At 42.3% G+C, this 17,854-nt stretch overlaps 1 protein-coding gene across 1 annotated transcript in view; it reads left to right on the top strand.

The window, feature by feature from the left end:
• The window catches only part of CLASP1 (cytoplasmic linker associated protein 1), a 4,127,769-nt gene that overhangs the window by 3,834,531 nt on the left and 275,384 nt on the right, over positions 1-17,854 (top strand). The window contains exon 38 of the mRNA XM_044073692.1: positions 9,291-9,419. Coding sequence (XP_043929627.1) covers positions 9,291-9,419 — 129 coding nt within the window. The remainder of the gene's footprint in view (positions 1-9,290; positions 9,420-17,854) is intronic.

Here is a 17,854-nt window from a genome sequence, read left to right as displayed (position 1 = left end):
CTCTGTTTTTGAAGTTAAGGGCACTCTTATAATACATTGACTCCAATCTGCCTTTATATTGTACATTCCATGCTTCATCTGTAAATACATATTATGCATATTTATTGATAGATTTCTGTTAAATTGATCTTGCTTTTTGTCTATTGTAACTGTATTTTTGCTTAATTTTTTGTACATATTCTATGTTTTTCTTTTTTATTTTCACTGTTTTGTATAGCTTACATTTCATTTTCCTGTGTTCCATTAATTTTAGAATGTCATTTTCTGGAGCTTTTCTCCTCGGGTCTCCACTGAAAATGGGCTTCTAGCTCAGTTGAACAAACCCGGTTTACAAATGTCAAATAAATAAATAAGTCTTATTAATCTTGACTTCTCAGCAAGTGTTCCTGATCTTTATCGGTTATAGTCTACAAAAATTATCGTGGAAGATTCTGCACAGGCACCTCAAACATCAAAAGTCTGTGTACATCTAGTAACACAGTTCTGTACAAATTCTGTCCTTGGCCCACCTAGGTTACACCTTTGAGAAAATTATTTCCATGGGACAAGGTTGCCTTCTATCTGCAATTGGCTTCAGTATTTTAATCCCTGATATGTTTTAAAGAGTTGCTTCTCTGTTAAAGTAAGGAAGCTTAAAAAAGAGTGAAACAAATCAGTACAAAATCCCGTTAACAATACCTTGGATCATACTTGTCAAAATTTGTATAAGAGAATATAGGGTTTTTCTGTTGGTTACAGGTTATTCTCTTCATGTCTGTGTTTGTCCTACTTTAGTTATCTTATATAAAGTGGAGATGCCCTCTAACAAGGAAAGAGATAGTTTTTTCAGGGTGAACTATAAGACGACTTAAGGAACATGAGCAATTACTGCAATACACTGATTTTCTATGCTACTCAAAATCAAGGAGACCTAACCTTCCCAGAGTAGTGGAAAGAAAAACAATGTCCCTTTAGTTTTCATCTAGATAAAATGTACTGTTTGTTTTTTGATTTGTAACAGAAACTGTGAGTCCATAAAACAGTGGCAACTTTAGGAGAGATATAGAAATACAAGGAGCACAAACCATACTATGACCTGAATTATTTGAGGAAGATCCTGACATGTTAATCTTCAATGTTAAAGAAGGCAGTTGCTTTTGGAGAGCAGCAGTCTGGTATTAACTCCTTTCAAAAGATGTAAGGATGAGACTAAATAACGCCCCAAGTGTTGTATTGGCCGGTCACTCGTGATTTTTAATGAAACAAGTAATGGAAAACATGCTTTTTTAACCTTTTAGAACTACTGACTACAATTCTCCAAACATGGGGGCCATGGAGTCATCCTTTAAGAATTTGCCATCTACTTGTTGTTCCTTTTTTTTAAACCCCTCTTCATTTTTTATTACATTTTTCAATAAGATATAAAATAACAAACCAAAAAAAGGCAACTAGTCCATCAGTAGTCTAAAGTGCAATGCATGTGCAAACTTACTGTGGTGAGCTGAGAAAAGAAGACCCAAAGTAAACAATATTTATAAGTATTTAAACAGTAAAGTAGCAAATTCCTTAAGTGCAGTAATTAGATACAGCATGAATATCCAAGTCCAGGTTAAGGGTAGGCCCCCATGATAACTTAATGTGATCTTCTCTGTGATGCTTTCTAGCCTGTAAATTTTTGTTGAACATGGGCGGTATCTTACATGCTTTTAAATTCTTGTCTGGTATATAAAAAGAAAATCTACGTAGCAGAAAACAGAATGAAGTAGAAGTCACCACGATGGTAAAAAATAATCTTATATTTATTGTCTGAACAAGCGCTTTCACGTACTGCCAAAAGAAAATCTTGTTGAGCAAGTTTTTTGGATATCAGTCCAATGAGCTGTTGTACAGAATTTTACTAAAACAGTAATTTTATTAGCAATAATGCATTTTCATTACTTGTAAAGCCCAGTCCAACTTTTAAGATACATGAATATTCGTCAGAAGTGCAGAAATGTTCTCTGGCACCCATTGCAGCTCCATGAGTAGACACCACCGTCAAGTTCAACTTGAAGACCAAAGAAAGTCTTTTCAAAGCTGAGGACCACAAAAGGCTTTCTGCTCTGAAGCTGTAGCAAGCCACTTGCTACAAATATAGTGAGTGTGCTGCTGCATTGCTATAGTCAAAAGCCCACCATTATAATTTTCAGCCTTGAATGGAGAGCAGTATTGGTGCTGTAAAACCGGACCATCTGCATCTGGTGATCGCACCCCCTAGCACCTGGCATCTCAGGCAGCTGCCATCTTTGCTGTACCCTAGCAATGCATCTGGCATCAAGATTATAGAATAAGTGCAAAAAGAGATGTTCATCGTGTTTCATTGTTGCAGTCATTACTCTTGGGTTATCCTGCTGGCAGGCTACCCTCAGTCGGCCAGAATTCCAAAGTCTAGGTCCAGCGTCAGATGCTGTCACCTCTTCCCTGACGTCAGTGCGCCAGGGGTATAAAGGATGCAGCTGATGCCATTTTCTTCAGTCTTTCTTGCCGTGCGGTGCCCGAAGCAAAAGCAGTTCGCAAGTGCCAGTCGGCTGACTCCTGAGATTTTCAAATCCGAATTTCAGAACCGAAGTCTTCATTAAAGCTAAGTACCCCGTTGGGGAAACTTTTCTTGCTGATGATTCTCCTACTCATACTTCCATGCCTATTCTTGCTGATGATTCTCCTACTCATACTTCCATGCCTAAAAAAAGACCGATGTCAGAAAAAGTTAACAATTGTATTTCTTGTGGGAAGCAAATACCTCATAAGGATTTTCACTCTTACTGTATTTCTTGCCTAGGCCCTGATCACAACGTTGCTAGCTGTCGGTTTTGTGCTAGATTTAACCAATGCACTATCAAGCGTCGGTTCGACTTTGCATTTCATTACTTTGGCCGAAGATTTAATTATATAATGCCGTCAGACCAGCCGACAACCGGAGTTTGCAAAAAACGCAAGGACAAGGAAAAGGATAGGCAGCCGAGGTCCAAAACCGACAACGAGGCTTCTGCTAGGCCAGTCGCCGGTTCTCAGTGAGGCGCTTTCGCAGCCCCTGGCGCCCACTACCTCAGAGCCACAGACCGCTTCCGACTCCCACGTGGAGCCGACTGGGCCTCTGGATACTCAAGGTATTGGACTCTCGGAGATCATTCCCTCAGATGGGTCCCGCTGTGCAGGCATCGGCTTCTGAGGGTGTCTTCAGACCAACACAACTATATATTAAGCCATCTTCAGCTTCAAAGGCAAAGACTAAAGCAGCTCTAAAGACAAAGAAACAAGTACAGCATTCTCCTACTCATACTTCCATGCCTAAAAAACAGATGCTCAAAATGGCCGAAGATCTAATTACTTTGATCAGGGGCTCCCATCCCCCTCCTGATAAGAGGCCTAGGCAGGAGACAGAGTATGATTCTTCTGATCAGGTTTCTATTTCCTCTGATTCCTCTTCTGAACAGGATTACTCCATGCTTCCCTATGAAGATTCTGATGCTGAAGAATCCATTCCTTCAGCCTCTCCTCCTGAGGACTATTCTTTTGGGGAAACTCTGCATACCATGAGGGAGCATTTCCACTGGGAGAGCCAAGATTATTCTGAATCTAAGAAAAGGCTCAGAGACTTTCTGCTACTTCCTTAGCACAGACCCCTTGCTATTCCACCTGTTCTAGACATTGTAGATGATGTATTTTCAGAGTCCGGCTTGTCCCCTGACTCTTTACCCCCTGCACCTGCTAAGCCAGACAGATATTACAGGGTCCCGGATTCTCATAAATTCCTATATAAAAACCCCGCTGCTGACCCAGAAACTATATCTCAGGGTCCCAAAGGGGTTAAAGTTTCCACTGCAAAAAACCCTGTCCCTTCTGATAGGGATTCTAGGGCTCTAGACAGATGGGGGAAAAACGTTTACACTTCTGCTACCCTGGCTGTAAGGGCTTTAAATTGTCAGTTTCATATGCTTAAATATCAGCAATATTTAATGTCACTGCTTAAACAGAAATTGTTAACAAATACTGAATGTTCAGAGAACAAGGAATTGCAGGATTTATTGCATGCAGCTGAACAAGTGGGAAAGCATACTTTGCAGTGTGGTTTTGATTCACTGGAGGCCTCTTGCAGGGCCGCAGTTACAGGTTCTGTGATTAGAAGGCATGTTTGGTTAAAGGAACAGAATCTGCCTGATCATGTTAAAGCAAAATTATTAGATGCACCATTACAGCATGACACTTTGTTTGGTACTAAAGCAGAAGAGGTGTTGAAAAAAATGGAGGATAATGCATGCACAGAGTCAAGGATTCCTTACAGGTATAGCCACCCAGGTTTAGCAGGAACTGGCCTTCTAAAAATTGGTCCTTTCCAGTGTGAGACAGACCACAAAGAGGCAGATACAGGCATCCCAGAGGCAGATCTCGGCCCGAAGGCTCATACAGACCTAAACAGTGGGGTGCTCCTACCTCCAAAAGCGGAGAAGACAAATCGCAACCTTACAGGAAACAGTCCAAATGACTTGCCTGTACCAGATCCAAGCACTTTTCTTTTGGCAGCCCCCTTAGGGGGAAAACTAGCACTTTTTTCAAGAAATTGGCAACTGGTTACCCAAGACAAATGGGTCCTGAACATAGTGTCCCAAGGCTACAGGTTCCATTTTCACACTCTACCAAGGTCAAAAGGTATGCTAGACCTGCCACACAATCAATGGGCAGAGCCACAAAAGCAAGTTTCATCCCTCATGGACATGAGGGCCATTCAGCGAGTACCACAGCAAGAGCAGGGACAAGGATTTTACTCAAGACTTTTCTTGGTACCCAGAAAGGACAAAGCCTGGAGACCAATACTGGACCTGTCTATTCTAAACACATTTCTGGACATACCAAAATTCAAAATGTTGACTCTGCAGCAGCTACTGCCCATGCTGGGCAAGAAGGCTTGGCTTGTAATTCTGGACCTAAAAGAGGCATGCCTGCATGTCCCAATCATCCAATCTTGCAGAAGATGCCTCAGATTCATAGCTGGCTCAATGCACTACCAATTCTCTGCACTGCCCTTTGGCTTATCTACTGCGCCCAGGGTCTTCACAAAATGCCTGGCACCAGTAATTGCATTTTGCAGACCAAGAGGAATTCAAATATATCCTTACTTGGAAGACTGCCTTATTCAAGCAGAGAACAAGGACATCCTACTAAAGCATCTGGCGTTTGTAAAAGGATTACTAATTTGCCTAGGGTACACAGTAAACGAAAAGAAATCAAAACTAGTGCCCTCTCAAGAGATAATATTCCTAGGTGCAAGCTTAAATACAACTGCCCAGATGGCTTATCTCACGCCAGACAAACAAAGGCAACTGACTACTTACTTCAAGAAATTGGCAACAAAAACCCACTTATCTGCAAGGAAAATCCTGCAGGCCTTGGGTTTCATGGCATCCTGCATTCTACTAATTCCATATGCCAGACTGCATATGAGGAAACTACAATGGTATCTAAAAAGTGTTTGGACTCAGCATTGCCACAGCCTGGAGACAGTCATTGCACTCATTCCCTGCCTGCAACAGGAGGTTCGATGGTGGGCAGAAGCCTGTTACCACAACAAGGGTCTGCCATTCAGTTTACCCACAGCCAGACACTGACAACGGATGCATCATATTATGCCTGGGGGACCCACATGGCAGGAAAATGTATTCAGGGCACATGGCCCGCAAGCCAGATGCATCTTCATATCAGTCAAAAAGAGATGCTAGCTGTTCAGAATGCCCTGACAGCTTTCAAGGATCTACTTCATCTAGGACAACTACTGATAAAGACAGACAATACTACAGTCATGTGGTACATAAACAAGCAGGGAGGCTCACTAGGACAACTACTGATAAAGACGGACAATACTACAGTCATGTGGAACATAAACAAGCAGGGAGGCACACATTCCTACCACCTCTGCAGACAAGCCATGACTTTGTGGGACACAGCATTGACTTATCAAGTTCACCTGCAAGCACAATTCCTGCCAGGAAAAGTAAATACTCTGGCAGACGAACTAAGCAGAAACCTCATGTATTCCCACAAGTGGAAACTGGATCCACAAGTCTTCAACGTGATAACAAGGAAATGGGGATGCCCAGACATAGATCTATTTGCCTCCCCTCACAACTGCCAACTACAGAGATTCTGCACAAGGACTTATCACAAGCAAGCATGGAAAGTGGATGCCTTATCCTTCAGCTGGAAAAACCTAACAGTATATGCCTTTCCTCCACTGCCTCTCCTCCCCAAGGTACTCCTAAAGGTCAGACAAGAGAAGCCAAAAATGATACTGATTGCCCCACACTGGCCACGCCAGCACTGTTACCCAATCCTAAGGAACTTGTCTCAAGGTCCAGCCTGGACATTGCCTCAAATTTCTCACTTATTGACCCAACAAAACAATCAGATCCTGCATAGCCAACTCAGGACCTTAAATCTGGCAGCATGGCGAATAATGTAGCCATTCAGAACACTCCCCTCTCCAAAGCTGTGATGGATGTTATTTTGGAGGCCAGGAAGCCCAGTACCAGAAAATCTTATGCAGAAAAATGAAAGAGATTCTGTGCTTGGAACCAGGCACAAGGAATTGACACGTTTGTACCAAATATTCCTCAGATTTTACAATACTTAACTGAGATGCTGGACAAAGGCCTATCCTTTTCATCAATTAAGATTCATGCCTCTACCATTTCAGCCCATTACAATATGGAACCACCTATCTTTTCTCATATTTAATAAGGCAGTACCTCAGAGGGGCCAAAAACATAAGACCTCGAAGGAGAGCACCAATACCTGCATGGGACCTCAATTATGTCTTGGAAAAACTCACACTGCCTCCTTTTGAGCCAGCCTCAACAGCTGATATAAAATTTTTATCCTGGAAAACAGCTCTGCTCCTAGCAATAACCTCTGTAAGACGAGTCTCGGAGTTACAGGCACTCATGGCTGTGGAACCTTTTATCATTTTCTATCCAGACAGGGTTTCTCTGAGGACGAACCCGACATTTATGCCTAAGATGGTGTCCAGTGTGGCCCTTAACCAAACCATTCACTTGCCTACCTTTTATCTAAACCCACAGAACAAGGGTGAGAGACTTCTGCATTCTTTGGACATACACAGACAGCTACGCTTCTACTTGGACAGAACTAAAGCTTTCAGGAGGACTGAGCAACTTTTAGTGGCATATGCTGCAGGATCACAAGGAAAGGCTATCTCAAAACAGACTATTTAAAAATGGATAGGCCATTGCATTTGTTTCTGCTACTCACAGCATGGCAAATCATTGCCTAAGGGCATTAGGCCACATTCAACCAGAGCAGCAGCCACTTCAGCAGCCTTCCTCAGAGGAGTACCAACCAAAGACATCTTAGAGGCTGCAACTTGGAGTCCAGTGCACACTTTTACAAAGCACTACCACTTACCTCTTTACTCTAAATCCAGAGCAGGCTTTGCCACTGCAGTTCTGCAGGGCCTCATAGCCTCTCCTAATCCTATTTATCCCAGCCACCCATCCTCAGCTTGGGGATTCAACCCAAGAGTAATGACTGCAACAGTGAAACACGATGAACATAGTACAGTTGTGTACCTACCATAAATGTAGATGTTCGAGTGTATTCACTGTTGCAGTCCAGGTTACCCTCCCATCATCCCCCTTTCTTTTGCTGGGTCTTATCTGTACTTCTCTATTCTATACAACCTATGTGGTGTATTTGCTTGTAGATGAAGGAAATGTTTACTTTAGTGTATGCATGTTTATTGGCATACTTTATTTAGCCTACCCTTTTGGGGGCACCTGACATCTGGGGCAAGAAAAACTGAAGAAAATGGCGTCTGCTGCATCTTTTATACCCCTGGTGCACTGACGTCAGGGAAGAGGCGACAGCAACCGACGCCAGACCAAGACTTTGGAATTCAGGCCGACTGCGGGTAGCCTGCCAGCAGGATAACTCAAGTGTAATGACTGCAACAGTGAATACACTCAAACATCTACATTTATGGTAGGTACACAACTGTACTTTTTATTACATCGAAGACTGTTTTTCCTTATTGCTCTGACATCTGCAAGAATGTCTGAGTTGCAAGTGGTGGGTGAACTCTATGTGGTCTTCCATAGACACAGTTTCTTATTAAGAACAAATCCTTCACTCATGCCTAAAGTTATTTCAGAGTTTGCTTTGAATAGAGCCATCAGTCTCCCAGTGTTCTGTTTGTATCCTCAGAACCAGGGGGAAAGGATTCTACATACTCTGGGCATGCATAGGTAGCTTAGGTACTATCTCAACAGAACTAAAACATTAAGAAAAAGCAGATCAGCTGTTTGTTTATTATGCTGAGACAAAGAAAGGACAATCCATGTCAGAACAGATCGTTTCCTGATGGTTGCCCTCTGTGATTGCCTTTTGTTATTCCCACCTTAGTAAACCAGTTCCAGGCAGTCCAGCTCTTCTTGAGTCTTGGGTTCTTCAGTGGCATATTGGAAAGGGATTGACTGTAGAAGCAGAGGCAGCTACATGCTCATCTATGCACACCTTTGCAAGGCAAGACAAACAGGATTCCTTTTCTAGATTCAGGACTAGCTTTGATAGAAATATTTTCCAGGGGCTCGTGAGCCCATTTCCTTCCTTTTCCTAGGATGGATAGGATTTGGTAATCAACCCATGAGACCTAAAGGCTACTGCAACAGTGGGGATGATAAACATAATACACGTGCGTACATTGCAGTTACCATAATAGTAGATGTTTAAATTCCTCGCTGCTGCAGTAGCCATGTCCACCTCCCATCCCCTTATTTCTGTATATACTTATTTGTTAGGATATAAACATGTCATCTTTTAATGGTTCAGAGTACACTCCTTTATTTTTGGACAAGAAATATTCACTACGACTGTTGATTTCCCTCCACAGTACTGACCAATCAGCAGTCAGAATGGAAGTGTGGGAGGGAGCCAGAGCTTTTGGAAGCTGGCTGGTTGTTGTGTCCTGGACAGGACACAACCCATATAGCCCAAAAGCTACTGCAGCAGAGAAGAATTCAAACATCTACAGTTACAAGTAAGTGCAACTTTCACAACAGTACTTCCTTCACTTACCCAGTTAACATATAAGCAGATTAAAATGTTTTAATTATTGTTAGCTAGTTAGTTTTGATTTAATTTGCATGTTTCCTTATTTTTATTACTGGAAGTTATCTTGACTGTCCATTACTTTAACTTTGTATAGCAAAGTATATTTTAAAATGCTTAATTTAAATCTCCGTTTACTTTTTTTTTTCTTGCAGCATTCAATCAGAGCACTAGCATTGAGGGTGTTAAGAGAAATTCTAAGGAATCAACCAGCACGGTTCAAAAATTATGCTGAATTGACTATCATGAAAACATTAGAAGCACACAAAGATTCCCACAAAGAGGTGAGTTGATTACTGCAATGGAAGATTTGTTTGCCGCGTGCTAGCAGTGCTTGACAGTTAAAAGAGCTTCTTGGTGAAGGGTCATTGTAACAGTAAATTATCACATTTGGGTTACTTCCTACCTTCACTAGTCCATCCAAGTGCATTTTTAAGCAGTAGTACCACAGTCCCTGTAAACAGCAACAGTAGTATTTCACAAGTATTTTATGGCCCTGTGGTTGCTGCACGAGGTCATTGTATTCTTCATTTCTCACTGCTCGAAAGACTGCAACACCCTGCTTCGTTCTTTCATCTGCCTGGGGGGCTCACAGCCCTTTACATTTTCTGATGATCTTCAGTCAGTTTTCTCTTTGTGAGAAAATTACTGTTTTCAGTAAATTGACTTATTTCTGGTTTGCATAACTTCATGAATTACAGAAATATTTTATCAGTTTAACTACACTGAGTGTGGTTTAATGCAGTTCAGAAACTGTGTTTAATGTATTTTGACAGCTGCTGATTTTGCCATGGATTACTGCATCTGACTTGTTTCTCTGTATTTTTATTATTTGTTCAGTTTCATTTTCCATATCATGTCTGTTAACTGCAGAGATGTGTTACTCAAGAAGTTGCAGACAACACCACAGAAGGTCTACCAGTGCTTATTTCTTGAAGATAACAGACAGAAGTAATGTTCATACATCTTCCACATTTCAAGAGAGCACTATATTTAAAATGAGTCCTGTACACAGGAACACAAAGTCTTATCCAAAGAAATTCTCTTCTTTGGCAGTGACGCTGTTTTAATAATTGCAGCAGCTTTATCAATGACTGTTGGTACCCCGGAACACAGACAGATTTGTGCATTTGCAGACCTAATCTAGGCTAATGGGCTTTCACCAAGACTAGCTGGAGTCAGCTTGGACAACTCAGTTACTGTTTTCTAAGAGACCCAAGTGTTTCTGATGTTTGAAAGTCTTACATTTAGCATAGTTCCTTAAGCTAGACCTGCTGTAGTTACATCAGCCATAGGCTGTAGCAGTTGTTTTCAACACAACACTTAACCACAGTTTTAACATAGTGAAGGATATTCATATACTGTCAAAAGGCCTGTGGTTTTACCTTCATTAGTCCACTGTGAAATTATGTATAAACATCCCACTGTAGACCTCAGTAATTACCTATGAAGGTTCAAGAGGAGATATGCATTTTGATGCAATTCTTCCTTCAGCTTGAGAACTTTTTTCATACATAAACTTTCCTGTTTTGATATGCATAAAATGAATATTTCCTTTACATTAAATTATTTCCAATCAGTATATAAAGAACTCTTTTTTTCTGGAAAGGGATTTTAAGTGATTAATATGTTTCCACATACTGTATTGTGTTTTGTTATTTAGGATTTACATTAATTCCATAAGAAAAATCTTGTATATAATTGTAATAAAGAATTGATGCTACTGCAAACTTTTCTGTTATGTTTACCAGTAGAACATAATAATGCATCATTAGTTAAGGATGTGAATAATATAAATGTACATTTAATACTTTATCTTTTAGAACAATAAGCATCTTAGCTTTCAATATTTATTTTATCAACTCTTCCTAATTGCAGTATACTCAAAATAATGTATTGTCTACATCTACCAACTATTGTTTCAACCAAAATTTGACACAGTTGTGCTGCAGTTATTGTTACTACCTCTCAGTGTTTGGCTCTCCAGTTCATTTTTTGCCTGTGATGTATAATGTGTGGTGCTGTGTCCTCCCCTTGTCTGTGTAGGTATTTACCAGGCACTTCAGTTTCCTTTTTTATCACAGTAGTATGTTGTAGATGAATTTGTGATCCTCCAAACTGTATTTTGTTGAGCAAACTCTGTGTGTGCATATGTGTGTGTGTTTGTCCTTTGATAGAATGGAACCCAATTCTGGATTAGATGTGCATCGTGTTTCACTGTTGCAGTCCTAACCAGTGGGTTATGCAGCTCCCGTTAGCCCTCGATCGGCCAGAATACCAAAGGTAAGGGTGTCCGATACAAAAGGAGGCGGCCAACGTCACTTCCTCAGTCTTGCTTGCCGCGGATCCCGAAGCAGAAGCATTTCTTGCACGAGTGCCGGTCAGCAGTTTACCTTTTTTGTTTCCGACTTCACAGTTGATGTCAACTATATCTAAGTACCCCATTGGGGATTCTCTTTTCTTGCCTTAACGAATGTCAGAAAAGGTTAATAATTGTCTTACCTGGGGAAAGCAGATTCCCCATAGAGATTTTCATTCCTATTGTATTATTTGTTTAGGCCTTGACCATGATGTTCTTAATTGTGATCGCTGTGCTTCCTTTAATCCACGTACTATTCGTCGTCGGGCTTTGCTTTTAGCTAAGCATTTTGGAGTTTGGCCTCAGTTTGTCGGTATGGCATCCGCTGGTCTTCAGGCTTCGGGTAGCCCTAAGAAACGTAAGGATAAGGACCGCGACAGGCTTCCAAAGGTCAAGTCCTCAGATGATAAGTTGGTCGTCAGTCATGTGGTAGCCAGTGAGGTGCCTTTGCAGCCCCTGCAGCCCGCAGATTTTCAACCGCAGGCCTTGGTTGAGACCACTTCACAGGCCCCCGGCTTCCATTTTGCCTTCTAACCTTCCGCCTGTTACCTCTTCAGCTGGATCCCGAGCCACGAAGCTGACTTCGGTGTCCGAGACCTCGTTCAGACAGCAAGCTCATACTGACAACTTTGGTTGCCAGGCCTCCCGAGTCCTTTAGAGTTGCAGGTAAATCTTCCAGTCGTAAGCCTCTAAAGAAGCAGGCTCCAGTTTCCTCTCGTTCCTGTCATTCGCAAATGGCTAAAATGGCTGATGACCTTTTGACTCTTATTAGGGGTTCACAGCCTCCTCCTTCAAAGAGGTAGGGATGTCTCTCCTGAGGGTTTGTCCTTTTCAAGTTCTGATTCTTCTAGCATTTCTGTTGATGAAGAGGACAGTTCTCAAGCTTTCTCTCCTTTTGAGGATTCAGACATAGAGGAGTCCATCTCTTCTGCTTCTACTCCAGAAGATTTCTCTTTTGGTAATACTTTAAATACTCTCAGGGAACATTTTAAATGGGAAAGTCAGGATTATCCCCTTTCTAAGAAAAAGATTAGGGAGTTTTTGGATTTGCCTCAGCATAAGCCGGTAGCTATTCCACCTGTGTTGGAAGTGGGTGATGATGTTTTTCTGGAAAATTCCTTGACTCCAAATTCGGTCCCTCCTGCTCCCAGGAAACCTGACAGGTACTATAGAGTCCCTGATTCTCATTTGTTTCTTTTCAGGAATCCGTTGGCTGATCCAGAGGTCATTTCTCAAGGCCCTAAAGGAGTTAAGGCCCTGTTACTAAAAATCCTATTCCTTCTGACGGAATCTAGGTACCTAGATAAGTGGGGCAAAAAGGTTTATACCTCTGCCACTCTTGCTATTAGGTCTACTAATTGTCTTTTTCATATGCTGAAGTACCAGCAGCACACCTTGGAAGCTATTAAGTCAAGGATAGCAAGTGTGCCTCAGTTGCCGGAGAGTAAGGATATGCAGGATTTACTGAATTTTGCCAGTCTTGTCAGTAAACATTCATTACATTGTGGTTTTGATATTCTAGAAGCCTCCTGTAGGGCTACGGCTACTGGCTCTGTTATTAGGAGGCACGCTTGCCTCAGGGAGCAGCCCCTACCAGAGCCTGTCAAGGCTAAGCTTTTAGATGTACCTTTGCATAAGGACAGTCTTTTTGGCAGCAAAGCAGAGGAAGTGCTCAAGAAGATGGAAGACAAGGCCAAGTCTATGCAGACAGTTAAAGACTTTCTGCAAGTTCAGCCTCCTCGCTTTAGCAGGAATTACCCTTCTAAGAGTTGGACGTTCTCTGATACAAGTAGACAGAGCCGTTCTAGGACTAGAGGTTACAAAGCTTCTAAGGGACAGGTGGCTACCCCTCAAAGGTCTAAATGTTGGCAGGCTTCCTCTTCCAAGGCGGGAAGTTGTAAGCCTGCATCTCAGTCTAAACATTCTTAATGACTCCGTCCAACTTCTGCCAGTTCTTGTCTGCCTGGAGAATCTTTTAGGGGAAGGTTGGCCCTTTTTACAAATGCCTGGGCCAGCATCATGGACGACAAATGGGTACTCAGAACTGTATCTCTAGGGCGCAAGTTTTCTTTCCACATCTTTCCGATACCCAAAGGATTCCCGGATGCTCCTCCAAACCAAAGGGCAGAAGTAGAAAAGCAAATTTTGTCTCTGTTACATCTGGGAGCAATATAATCAGTTCCTGCTCAGCAGGTAGGCCAGGGTTTCTATTCCAGACTTTTCCTAGTTCCAAAAAAGAAGGCACCTGGCATCCTATCCTAGATCTATCCATCCTGAACTCTTTCCTGATAATTCCAAAGTTCAAAATGCTCACTCTGCATCAGTTGCTGCCAATGTTAGAAAAGGATTTCTGGCTGGTAACGTTGGATCTCAAAGAAGCTTATCTGCACATCCCTATCAGGGAAAGTTGCAGGCAATACCTTTGTTTCAGGGTGGGCAAGCAACATTATCAATTCACTGTGCTGCCCTTTGGCTTATCTACTGCTCCCAGAGTTTTCACAAAGTGCCTGGCTGCAGTCATTGCTTTTTGCAGGCAGAAGGAAATTCAGATTTATCCATACTTGGATGACTGTCTAATTCAGGCATATTCTCAGGAACAGTTGTTAAAAGATCTAGATTTTGTAAAGACTCTGCTCTCTTCCCTGAGTTACACTCTCAACGTGGAAAAATCAAAAATGGTGCCATCCAAAGAGATAACATTCCTGGGAGCAAGTCTGAACACAGCCGCCCAGATGATATATCTCACCCAGGAGAAACAGACAACTCTTTCAATTTACTTCCAAGTATTTGGCAAGCCTGTCCCAGCTCCCTGCAAAGAAATACCTGCAAGCTCTGGGATTCATGGCCTCTTGCATTCTCATGATTCCATATGCAAGACTGCATATGAGGAAATTGCAGTTGTACCTCAAGAACATTTGGTGTCAACACACACAGGACCTGGATGTGATAATTCCTCTGCTTCCATGTCTGCAGACAGAGTTTCTATGGTGTGCAACAGCCTGTCTACAGAACAAGAGCATGCCTTTTCGCCCACCCCTGGCCACTCAAGTTCTTACCACAGACACATCAGGCTATGCCTGGGGAGCTCACCTGGATGAGCTCACCTGGATGGCAGATGCATACAGGGAAGTTGGAATGCCCAGCAGATGCACCTGAACATAAATTTAAAGGAGTTGATGGCAGTCCAGCAGGCTTTACTAGCTTTCAAGCATCTTCTTTCTCCAGGGACCCTGCTTGTCAGGACAGACAGCACCACAGTTATGCAGTACATCAACAAGCAGGGAGGGACTCATTCTTACCTCCTGTGCAGATGGAGCATGAGTCTTTGGTCCATGGCAGCATCCTTGGGCCTGCATCTCCTAGCTCAGTTTCTTCCAGGAAGGCTCAGTGTTTTGGCAGACCAGTTGAGCAGACAGACCCTGGATCCTCACAAGGGCAGCTGAACAGAGCAGTTTTTTCCAGCATCATTCAACGTTGGGGCACTCCTCAAGTGGATCTTTTCTCCTCTCCATACAACCATCTTCTACCTCATTTTTGCACCAGACAAAATCACAACAGAGCCTGGAAAGTGGATGCTCTGTCCTTCCCTTGGACGCTGCTGTCAGTTTATGCCTTCCCTCCTCTTCTTCCCAGGGTATTATTGAAGATCAGGGACGAACGACCAAGGACTATTCTCATAGCTCCAGACTGGCCCAGGCAGCATTGGTAACCACTGCTTCACAGTCTCTCCCAATTTCCTCCTTGGCAACTTCCTCTGAAGCCAGATCTTTTGGTTCAGAAAGGTGGAAACATTCTACATCCTCATCTTCAGTCTTTCCATTTGGCAGCATGGCTCATTGTATGACTCCACCCTTTTCTTCTTCCCTTTCCCAGCAGGTGGTTGACATGCTGAGGGAGGCCAGGAGGCCTGGGACTATGAAGTGTTATGCTGGCAAATGGGAAAGATTCTCTGTTTGGATGCAGGCTAGAGGGGAATCTTCTCAGCCTACCCTTCCTCTGATCCTGGAATACCTGGCTGATTTGCTTCAGGGTGGTCTTTCTTTTTCCTCTTATCAAGATCCATGTTTCAACCATTTCTGCTTATTGTTCTTTTGAACAACCCATTTTCTCTCATCCTCTGATTAAAATGTTTCTCTGGGGTGCTTGCAACTTAAAACCTCCCAGAAGGGTGCCTACACCAGCCTGGGATCTTAATTTTATTCTAGAGAAACTCACTCTTCCTTCTTTTGAGCCAGCTGCCACTGCAGACTTAAAAGTTTCTCTCGTAGAAGACTGCCTTCCTCTTGGCTATAACTTCAGCAAGGAGGGTTTCGGAGCTGCATGCTTTGATGCCTGTGGAGCCTTTTCTTATTTTCCATGCAGATAGGGTCTCTCTGAGAACCAACCCCTCTTTTATGCCTAAGGTGGTTTCTAGCCTGACTCTTAATCAGTCCATACACCTTCCTACCTTCTTTCCTAATCCTCGAAATAGAGGTGAGAGAATCCTACATTGTCTTGATGTGCATAGACATCTCAGGTTTTACCCGGACAGGACTAAAGATCTTCGGAAATCAGCACAGTTATTGGTCAGCTTTGCCCCTGGAGCCCAGGGCAAGGCTATTTCTAAGCGAACCATTTCTAAATGGATTGCCCATAGTATTACATTTTGTTATTCCTTTCATGGCAAAGTTCCTCCTCAAGGGGTTAGGACCCATTCAACTAGAGCAACTTCCACTTCTGCAGCCTTTTTAAGGGATGTCCCTACTAAAGACATTTGGAGGCTGCCACATGGTCTTCTGTTCACATTTTCACAAAGCATTATAATTTGCCTTTGTTTTCAAGAGCCAGGCCAGGGTTTGCTACTGCTGTTCTGCAGGGCATTATTTCCAACCCTTGATTCTATTGGTTTCTCCTCCCTTTTCTCTGGGCTTTGGTAATCAAGCCATTGGTTAGGACTGCAGCAGTGAAACACGATGAACATAGTACAGTTGTGTACATTTACCATAAATGTAGATGTTCGAGTGTATTCACTGTTGCAGTCCTGCTTTCCCTTCCTCCTTCCCCCTTTTCTCTTTTCCTAAGGTATAGGCTAAATTTGGTTTAAGCCTTGTTTTCTGGGGGCTTCTGACTTTTATGGCAAGAAAGACTGAGGAAGTGACGTCGGCTACCTCCTTTTGTATCGGATGCCCTGACGTCCTTTACAACTGACTACAGCCGACATCATTATTACTTACCTTTGGTATTCTGGCCGATTGAGGGCTACCGGGAGCCGGATAACCCATTGGTTAGGACTGCAACAGTGAATACACTCTAACATCTACATTTATGGTAAGTGTACACAACTGTACTTTTCCTGCCTTGCACCCATTAAGTACCAAGATAGGCTCCAACTTCATACAGCCCTGAAATTAATTAAGTGGATAATCAGAGAATGAATGAATGAATGAATGAAAAACTCATTGATGTCATGTTGTGTTTTTCATTCAATTCAACATTTGGCGTTATCAGATCTCTCATAGGTTCATAGATTAGTACTAGGCTAACTGCCCTTGTGAAGTCCAAGGAAAAAGAGGTAGATACTCCAAGACAATCGAAGTCAACCAGGAACTCAAACCAAAATTGAATAGAAATCCTTTATTTCTGAAAACAGTAAGTGCTTTCGCGTTGCTCAGAACGCTTCTTCAGACTAAGGCAAAAGCGCTTACTGTTTTCAGAAATAAAGGATTTCTATTCAATTTTGGTTTGAGTTCCTGGTTGACTTCGATTGTCTTGGAGTATCTACCTCTTTTTCCTTGGACTTCATTATTTTGTTTGAGGTGATACCTTACCCTGCTTGTGTTTCTTCTCTTCAATAACTGCTCTTGTGGACTATTTTAAGCCTAGCCACTTACCCCATGTGAGAATCAAACCCTGCACCTTATGTTTGTAAGGTAAACACCTTAACCATTATGCCAATCTCCCACCCTTGGCTCTGACCTTGACATTTTTTCAGAAGCTTGGATCTAGGACTCTGACTCCTCCCCCTACACATAATCCCTTCTGATCCCCAGATTACCTTAGATCTGATTTGTAGCTTATTCCTTCAGGATGTGCATTCCAAAGGGTCTGATTTTTCCAGTGATGATCAGTGCTATTTTAGTTTTTGATCTAGAATTTTGGTCTGTCTCTCTTGTTATTTCCTTTTTGGATTTTTTCTCCTACCTTTGTGCATCCTGTCTTTTTCCCTTGATATAAAAATAAATAAATAAATAAAACTTGTGCTTCTTGTTGTACTTTTCATAGCGTAACTTAAAATTAGTTTTCCCTATAGGCTTTACTTTACTTAAACTGGTTATTGTTGTGTTAGATAGTGCTTGTTACTGCTGATGATTATTTCTGCTT

The sequence above is a fragment of the Protopterus annectens genome, chromosome 6.part0 (genome assembly GCF_019279795.1).
Source record: "Protopterus annectens isolate FY-2018-M chromosome 6.part0, PAN1.0, whole genome shotgun sequence".
NCBI classification, from domain to species: domain Eukaryota; kingdom Metazoa; phylum Chordata; order Ceratodontiformes; family Protopteridae; genus Protopterus; species Protopterus annectens.
This window is presented reverse-complemented; position numbering and strand designations above follow the sequence as displayed.